This window comes from Gossypium hirsutum, chromosome D08 (genome assembly GCF_007990345.1).
Source record: "Gossypium hirsutum isolate 1008001.06 chromosome D08, Gossypium_hirsutum_v2.1, whole genome shotgun sequence".
Lineage (NCBI taxonomy): Eukaryota > Viridiplantae > Streptophyta > Magnoliopsida > Malvales > Malvaceae > Gossypium > Gossypium hirsutum.
Window position 1 is genome coordinate 35,929,864 of NC_053444.1, and position 10,032 is coordinate 35,939,895.

Sequence of the window (10,032 nt, forward strand, 5' to 3'; positions counted from 1 at the left end):
ATATGTGAACGCGTAAATGATGTATAGCTAGAATGTTGGTTACCTTATTAACTATTCGAGCTTAGTCAAATATAGTTCGCATGCCATAGGATGAGATTGTGCACGTGTTATGCACTTTATGTGTCAAGATGCATTATGTGTGCCAATTTCCCCACTTTGGTGCCAGATTGGTATACTGGTTGGATGATCCATATATTTGTCTTAAGTCCGAGTCTGATTAATAGGGATTATAAATATGATTTTGATAAATGTTATTGAATTAAAAATTATAATATGAAATGATATCATATGTGCACATATGTAAAACATGAATGTCGAAAGCATGTGAAAGATCATGCGTTTCAAATATTACAAGCCCTGAAGGTCAGTACAGAAAAGAAACGAATCAAATTATTCGAGTAAGTGTTAATAAAAGAATAGATAGATAGAATGAAAAGAAATGAAATAGATATTTTATGTTATAGTAAGGTATGAGATAGTATGTGTATATATACCTGATCAAATGGAAACTTTGAGTAAATTATGGTACTTGGTATAAACGGTATATGAATTGATTGAATGTAAAACTTGAACTGATTATGTATATGTTTATAAACTTACCTAAATAGAATCATGTATATACTTGGTATTTGGTATGAATATTGTATGAATTGATATGTGCACATAAACTTATTGAAATGAAATGGTGCATTATGCTAGTACTTGATATATGAATAACAATTGAATTGGTTGGTTATAAAAATGTATTACTTGTGTTCATATGGTATTTTTAACCTTATTAATTCCTTGAATAATGTCAGTATCACTGAGCGTTATTGCTTGGTGTATATTTTGTTTATTCTATGCAAAGGTTATAGTAGATTTTGAAGTCCCAAAGCATAGTACAACATCCAATCAACAGACCTCGACTCAACAATGTTTGCATAGTCCCTTTCCATTTAAATATATGGCATGTACCTAAGTTTTGAGTCACTTTTGTGTTATAAATGGTTAAATAGAAAGTTTCAATAATTATGTTCATTTTAATGATGTATATATGGTTGGCCATTATGTATGAAATTGGCTTAGTAATTTAAAAGGTTGTGAATTGGAAATATTGCTTATGTTTAATTGCCAATTATACAAATTAGATGAAAATGTTGTTGAAATGGTAATGTATGAGACTTTGGAAGTATGTTTATATGTTCAACGGGTTGAATATGGAATTGGCCAAATTGTTAGGCCATTATGAATTGGTACCACTTGGATCTTTTGAAAACAAATGATTATGTCGCGACATTGGACCCTTAATGTCACGACGATGAATCAACAGTAAGTTGACGAGGAATGGAAAGTAAGTTACTTCGCAATCTAGAACCCTCAAAGTTGCAACGTCAACCTGATAGTTTGCAAACTTTACATTTTGTCCTAATTCTATCTCGAGTTGGTAAAATAGCTTTCGTAAGCTCATACAAAACCCAAATATTATTGAAAAACATATTATGAATGTCTAATGTAGTTAGTAGTATGTGTAAAAGGTTAAATTGGATCGTAGTTGCTCCGAAAATGAATGTGGCATTCCATAACTCAAACCCGACAATTGGGTCAAATCTAGGGTGATACATTTTTTATATGATGTACTATTGTTAGTTTTGTGGTTATATACAAAATTTCTTTTTCACATATTTCCTTTTCATATATTACCAATCACCAAAATAAAATTACCCTTTCATATATTGAAAGTTTTATGCATATATACAAAATATTTGAGAGAAAATAATGAAAAATGGTATGGTATATATGCATAAAACTTTGACGACGTATTGTTCGGACGAATTGTTCTTTGATGACATCAATCGTATTCGGAGAAAGGTCTTTGAAATTATCTTGCAATCATCTCATCTCTATTCGACCATCTTGAAACTTGTTCGACACCTTCCTTAAAGATGCCTTGCCTTTATCGAGAACGAACACTAACCCTGTAATGGCTGGCCCATCCACAGGTAAATCAAGTTGTAAAGTTACGTCCTCGAGTGTGATTGTACACTGACTGCATGGAAGATGGAATGTGTGTGTCTCGGGTCTCCATCTTTCCACCAATGCGCTAATAACTATAGGATCTAATTTATAGATCCTGAGTATATAAGACTCATGTAAGAATCCTGCATTTTGCAAATAACCACAAATTTTAGTGGGTGCACTATTTGATAAATTGAGTATGAAATCTTCCAAAACACGATCATCCACCTATTTATATCAATAAAATAAAATAATTTAAAAACTTTAAAATTAACTTAATTGAACATAATTAAATTTAAAATTTTTCTATACCATTACCGGTTGAGCGGTGAAAATGTGCTTGTCGTCAAAACGAATAAGAGAACTTGTCATTCGTGAAAAATTAATCGAAATGAATGATCTATGAAATAATAAAACAAAACTATAATATTTTTATACAAATTTATTGGAAAAATTCGAACAAATCTTGAGAAAATTGAGAGTTCAGATAGAATGAAGAGAATTAGATTTGAGTGAAAAGAATGAAAAATGGTCTCGTATTTATAGGAAATTAAAGTTATCGTTGGGCTGTTTAAAAGTTTTACCATTTGCGTGTTTGACTTTTTACCGTTGGAGGAAAGTGCGTCTAGATGAGTGCGTTTTCACACACTCTCTCCAAAATCAACATATTTATCTAAATCTTCAAAAAAAATACCTATATAGCCAATTAACAAAAAAGGGCATATTTAGACAATTTAGTCTCTCTTTTTTTAGTTTTTCAAATTTCTAATTTTTTATAATTTTGGATAAAAAATTTATAATTTTTTGTAATTTTTTATGCTTTTTAAATAATTTTAAGGAAAATTGCTAGATTTTACCATGTAGCACAACCTTACGTACCACATGGCGAAGTTAATGGTGTTTATATGAAAATTGACTTTTGAAGGGCTTAACTGATTGCTTATATTTGATTAAGAATTCAATTGAATATTATTTTTAATTGAGAGCTCAATTAATTATTGAATAATGTTATAAGTTTTTTTATATAATAAACCTAAAAACAATAAAATATGTTTGTCGGGGTTATTATATAAAAATAAAAATAAAAATATTAAGTAATTATTTAAAATATTTTTAATTGAGAGGATTATTGAATAATAATTGTATTATTATAAAATATGTTATAATTAAATTTAAATAAAAGTATTTCTAAAAATTATTTTATCTCTTACCTATAAACAAAAATTGTTTGTCGGGGTGGCCACATATTGCGAACCAGCCGGTCCATGTATTGCTCTAAGTGGGACCGAAGGGACAACTCAGCCTACATCAGGTTCTCATGTCCTTACAAACAACTCAAAACAGACACCTGCCCTGTAAGGTACACTCCTTTTTTCTATGTATGCCTTGTCCTTTTGCACATGCCAAACCATTTATTCCTGTAAAAGATATAAATAAAATTAAGGCAATTACTAATATTTGTTTAAAAAGATATAAATAAAATTAAGGCAATTATTAGTTATAATTTCGACCAAAAATAATCTTTAGTTTTAAAACTAATTCATTATTGAAACATATATATTAAATTTTAAAATTTTAGAATCAAATATTATTTTATTGATACCTAAGAGGTCCTATTCTATAACATGAATTTAAGAGTGTGAAGGGGCAATAAGGTGAATTGGAATAATGCACCTGACTGATATTAGCATCTTGGACCGTTCGTCTGAAGGAAATGTAGGGGTCCATAAGTTTAAGGGACCACTCCCTCTCACTCTCACATAATAATGCGTCCAAAATTTTCATCTGATAACTGACCTGCATCACAAAAATACAAAACCAGGATGGATTTGTAGAAAATTTTATTTAGGTGAAGTTGATTTTGTTTTGTTTTTGATTAAGTCCTAAATAGCGATTTAACCATTTTATTTATACATGCTAATGGACCAAAATAATTTGTCTGCCAATGAAATTAAAGCACTGGTTTCTGCAAGTTCTTGTTCCCAATGCCATGCTCCGCAATCTTCACCTCTTCAGTTTAGTCCAGTTCTTTTACTCTGTTGTTTCATTTTTGGGGGGTTGATAATTGAGATTCCATTATAAAGCAATTCGTTCTGACTACTGAAAATCTCAAGTTGAAGGGCGACGACACACATTTCACGCTTACAAACAACCACATCGTTTACTACACCTTTTTCACTTAATTTCTATTTCTTCCATCTTTCAATAATTTCCCCAAATCTTTGAGTATCAGAGATTCGGCAGAAAATTGTACAGTGCAACTGCAGCTGCACTGAAGAAGCAAATTTGGGTTGGGGCACTTTTATTTACATAAAACGTATTTCTTCTAACAACCCAAGGAAATAAACAAAAGGGTATCTCAGCTTTTAGGCCTTAAACCACAATCATCCATAGTGTGCTAATTTTATCAAAGCGAAGATTAAAGAACATAGACAAGAGCCGGATTCTCTGAAGTAGGGGCCCTTTATAGCTCTTTTCTTTAATATACAAATCAAAAGATTTTTGTTCCTATCGTATAATAATTCCAAACCAAAGATTCAGCCTCAGCGGTACTTGTAATATATGATCAATCAAAACTCATGTGGGATTTTTCTCCCAATAAAAAGATATATATATATATATTAAAGGAAACACGATTGAGATTTGAGGATTGCAGTTACAAAAGCTCCAGTCACGTGACCTACGTTGGCTATGGTGTCTTCTTCTTTAAAGTTCACCCAAACCTTTCTTCAGAATTTACTCCCCTTGCCTATGGCCATTATCATCCTTCCATTTTTATCTTTTATCTCTTCTCTTCTTTCCCATCCTCCCCTGTAAATATTACTGTTTCTTATTTTGGCTATGGAGTTTAAGCTTTTGTTTCACTTCCTCTGTTTCCTCTATTTGTTGTTACCGATATCAGGGGCAACGAGAGAGCAAGCAGACGGAAACCCAGATAGGGGAGCTCTGGTTTCCTTCAAAAGAGGGCTTCAAAACCCTCATTTTCTATCATCATGGAACCAAAAAATCCATTTCTGCAAGTGGGATGGTGTCACATGTCGGCTCGGCCGAGTCACCTCGCTTTCTCTTCCATCTCGGTCCTTGACAGGTTCTCTCTCTCCGTCCCTTTCGTCCCTCTTAAACCTCACCCTCCTAGATCTGTCCTCTAACTCCTTCTTTGGCCAAATTCCGACTGAGTTGGCCGAGTTGACTCTCCTCGAGACCCTCAAACTCGGGTCTAACTCTTTCACCGGAAATATCCCTCCCGAGCTGGGCAGCCTGAATACACTTCGTACGCTAGAACTTTCCACCAATGCACTCACTGGCACAGTGCCGACTAAGCTTGGACAGTTAACTCAGCTACAGTTCTTGGACCTGGCTAACAATTTCCTTTCAGGTTCTCTCCCTTCAACACTCTTTGAAAACCTTCAGTCTTTAACCTCTCTGGATATTTCCAACAATTCTTTCTCTGGTAATATCCCGCCTGAAATTGGTGAGCTAAAAAACCTGACCGCTCTTTACATTGGAATCAACCAATTTACAGGGAAAATACCACCTGAAATTGGTAAACTTTCACTCCTTGAGAACTTTTTTTCACCCTCTTGTTCCATAACAGGACCTTTGCCTGAACAACTATCCAATCTAAAATCACTCACCAAGCTCGACCTTTCTTATAACCCATTGAAATGTTCCATTCCAAAGTCTATAGGAAAGTTACAGAATTTGACTATATTGAACCTCGTCTACACCGAGCTCAATGGTTCAATACCAGCGGAGCTTGGGAACTGCCGGAATTTGATGATGTTGATGCTGTCTTTCAATTCGCTGTCCGGGTCCTTGCCTGAGGAGCTTTCAAGTTTGCCTATGCTGACTTTTTCTGCTGAAACGAACCAGCTTTCTGGGCCACTGCCCCCTTGGCTTGGGAAATGGAACCAGGTGGAGTCTTTGCTACTTTCAAACAACCACTTTTCAGGTAACATCCCTCCTGAAATTGAGAATTGCTCAAGGCTTAAGCACCTTAGTTTGAGCAATAACAAGTTGTCGGGTTCGATACCAAGAGAGTTATGCAATGCAGAATCACTCTTTGAGGTTGATCTCGATGGTAATAACCTTTCGGGTACCATTGAGAATGTGTTTGTGAACTGTAGAAATCTTGCTCAGTTGGTTTTGCTTAATAATCACATTAATGGTTCAATCCCAGAGTATCTTTCAGAGCTTCCATTGATGGTTATTGACCTTGACTCCAACAATTTCACTGGTACCATTCCTGTGAGTTTATGGAGTTCAAATAGTTTGATGGAGTTTTCTGCTGGAAATAATATGCTAGAGGGGACTCTGCCAGTTGATATTGGAAATGCGGTTACATTGGAAACTCTTGTTCTTAGCGGTAATCGTTTGAAGGGAAGTATACCAAAGGAGATCGGCAATCTCACAGCTCTTTCTGTGCTAAACTTGAATTCGAATTTCTTGGAAGGAAATATACCTGTTGAAATTGGAGACTGCAAAGCATTGACAACGGTGGATCTTGGAAACAACAATTTCAGTGGATCAATTCCCATGGAACTTGCGGACCTTGATCAGCTGCAGTGCCTGGTTCTTTCTCACAATAATCTATCCGGTTCCATCCCTTGGAAACCATCTTCATATTTCCATCAGGCTAATCTGCCCGACTTGAGCTTTGTGCAGCATCATGGAGTATTCGATCTGTCACACAATAGGTTGACTGGTCCCATACCTGAAGAATTGGGAAACTGTGCTGTAGTGGTGGATCTTCTTCTCAACAACAACATGCTTACTGGCAGGATTCCAGGATCACTTTCTCGTTTGACAAATCTTACAACTTTGGATTTGTCTGGAAATTTGCTGAGAGGTCCTATTCCTGTTGAATTCGGTGACTCTCTCAAGCTTCAGGGCTTGTATTTGGGGAATAACCAGCTTACAGGAACCATCTCTGAAAGCTTAGGTCGTGTGGGTAGTTTGGTAAAGTTAAATTTGACTGGCAATAGGTTATCTGGTGTAGTTCCTGCGAGTTTTGGGAACTTGAAAGAGCTTACTCACTTGGATTTAAGCAATAATAAGCTTGCCGGTGAGCTACCTTCGTCATTGTCCCAGATGCTTAACCTGGTGGGGCTCTATGTTCAGAAGAATAGGCTTTCTGGTGAGATACATAACCTGTTCTCAAATTCCGTGTCTTGGAAGATTGAAGACTTGAATTTGAGTAATAACATTTTCTTTGGAAGCTTGCCTCAATCTTTGGGCAATTTGTCTTATTTGATGTACTTGGATCTTCATGGAAATAAATTTACTGGTGCCATTCCTTCAGAAATTGGTAACTTGATGCAACTAGAGTATTTTGATGTATCTGGAAACAGATTATCCGGACAGATTCCAGAGGAAGTGTGCAGTTTGTTCAGTCTGTTCTACTTGAATCTAGCAGAAAACCGGTTGGGAGGACCTGTGCCCAGAAATGGTATTTGTCAAAACCTGTCAAAAATCTTTCTAGCTGGGAACAATGATTTGTGTGGAAGAATTACAGGTTTGGAGTGCCAGATCAGAAGTTCTGAAAGATCTTCTTTGTTAAATGCCTGGGGCCTTGCAGGGATTGTGGCTGCAAGTGTCTTTATCATTTTTGCTTCAGCCTTTGTTGTACGCAGATGGATTATGCGGAGTGGCCAGCTGAGTGATCCAGAAGAAATTGAGGAAAGCAAATTAAACAACTTCCTGGATCAAAATCTCTGCTTCTTGAGCAGCAGCAGCAGGTCAAAGGAGCCGCTGAGCATCAATATAGCGACATTTGAGCAGCCACTCCTGAAACTCACACTCGGTGACATCCTTGAGGGAACCCATCACTTTTGCAAGACCAACATAATCGGAGATGGAGGCTTTGGAACTGTTTACAAAGCTAAGTTGCCTAGTGGGAAGACTGTTGCAGTTAAGAAGCTAAGCCAGGCCAAAACACAAGGCAATCGAGAATTCATAGCTGAAATGGAAACCTTGGGAAAGGTGAAGCACCAAAATCTTGTTCCATTGCTTGGATACTGTTCTTTGGGTGAGGAGAAGCTCCTTGTTTACGAATACATGATCAATGGAAGTTTGGATCTTTGGTTGAGAAATCGCAGTGGAGCTCTTGATGTCCTTGATTGGTCCAAACGCTTCAAAATCGCTGTTGGTGCTGCTCGGGGACTAGCATTTCTTCACCATGGCTTCATTCCCCACATCATCCATAGAGATATCAAAGCCAGCAACATCTTACTCAGTGAAGACTTTGAAGCAAAAGTTGCGGACTTCGGGCTGGCAAGACTGATTAGTGCTTGTGAAACTCATGTTAGTACTGATATAGCAGGGACTTTTGGTTACATTCCACCAGAATATGGACAGAGCGGTAGGTCCACTACAAAGGGAGATGTTTTCAGTTTTGGTGTGATACTGCTGGAATTGGTGACTGGGAAAGAGCCAACAGGCCCTGAATTTAAAGAGATTGAAGGAGGGAATTTAGTTGGATGGGTGACTAAGAAGATAAAAAAGGGTCAAGCTGCAGATGTTTTAGATCCTGTGGTTATGAGTGTGGATTCAAAGCAGATGATGCTTCAGGTGCTCAGTATTGCTGCAGTTTGCCTGGCCGAGAACCCTGCTAACAGACCTACCATGCTTCAAGTGTTGAAGCTCCTCAAAGGGATCCACAAGGAGTAACTTTCTCCCTGGAAATATGACACTTTTCTTTATTAATAATCCTGTAAAGTAAGTATTATGAAGAAAGTTAGAATGTGCACGGTGTAAGGTTTGAGTTGCTAATCTAATTATATATCTTGACACTGTCTCTTGTCAATTCCCATATTTGATAGTCTTTTTCATTTCTTCCACTTTTCTGTAAATCAAGATTCTAGCAAGTAGGAGTATTGCTATGCAAGCAGAGAAGTCTCATATCATCCATGCTTTACAACTCACAGTTGCAATGTATGTTTGCTTTGAATCCTAACTTGAAACCATTTTAAGACCAACTGAGGCCTAGATTTCTTGTTTCCTTACTGCTTTGAGTGGGAATATTGAATGAATAGGCGATGAGGGGGAATATGATCTATTTCAGTCAGGTTTTACATTTCCTTGGCCTAATTAGCAGAAATGAGAGAGTACTAAACTATCTTTGAGTTTGCCTTTTTCTACTGAGCAAAATTGGTAAGACAAACCCAATTGGCACCTGCAGTTGTCCTCCTCATTCTTCCATAAAATCTAAGACCTGACAATCAAGCAGCATGTTTACCTATGTTCTAATGTTAAAAGTATGTCTTAGGTTTCAGTTTGATAGAGAGAATTGGTAATAAGTTGATTCTCTTAGTATGCTTACAGAACAGGCGAAACTAGATTGGCGTATGTTCTTTATAAATATATATCATTATGAGACATGTCTGAAAGGGAAGCATGGCAAGAGTGAGTGAGAATTTAGTAGATATTTAAATTTGTTGTGACTAATATGGTGGTGCAGTGCAGTGTTTGTTGACACCGCTTGCTAGAAGCTTGACATAGATGGTGGGTGCATGTTACATGATAATGTGGAGCAGGTAGTCGAGATACATGCTCCCTAATGCTTAAATTAATTTGATTCTCAACATTGCAGTCTTTTTTTCCATATAAACATAGTGTAGATTATATACCTCCAAATTTTAATACTGTAAAATTGTTAAAAAGAGATTATTAGTTTGTATATTTGTGTTTTTAAGTTATTATATTGTAGCGTGAAGTCTAAGTTGAATATAATTGAGATTAACTAACAATGATTTTATTGTTATGAATTTAACTAATATATTTTTTTAACATTAATCTCATTGTAGATTCATATCATATCTACTCTTTTTAATATAATGCCCAGAACTATTCATAATTCCTTTCTAATCCTTATAAAAAAATTTAATTATATTTTAAATTATAAATTTAAACTTAAAATAATTATTTAAAATTAAATAATGATGTTAAACTCACTTGTGAGTTAATATATAGGTCAACTACCTTAGATACATCATTTAGTGATCGATTGATTATATAAACAATTCTAAGCATAAC

The 10,032-nt window shown here is 35.7% G+C and overlaps 1 protein-coding gene across 1 annotated transcript; it reads left to right on the plus strand.

Moving 5' to 3' along the window:
- The first annotated feature begins 4,521 nt into the window (after positions 1–4,521).
- Positions 4,522–8,794, plus strand: LOC107917600 (leucine-rich repeat receptor protein kinase EMS1-like). The gene has a single exon (XM_016846924.2). The coding sequence runs from the start codon at positions 4,840–4,842 to the stop codon at positions 8,665–8,667; it is 3,828 nt and encodes a 1,275-aa protein (XP_016702413.2). The 5' UTR covers positions 4,522–4,839; the 3' UTR covers positions 8,668–8,794.
- Positions 8,795–10,032: the final 1,238 nt, after the last annotated feature.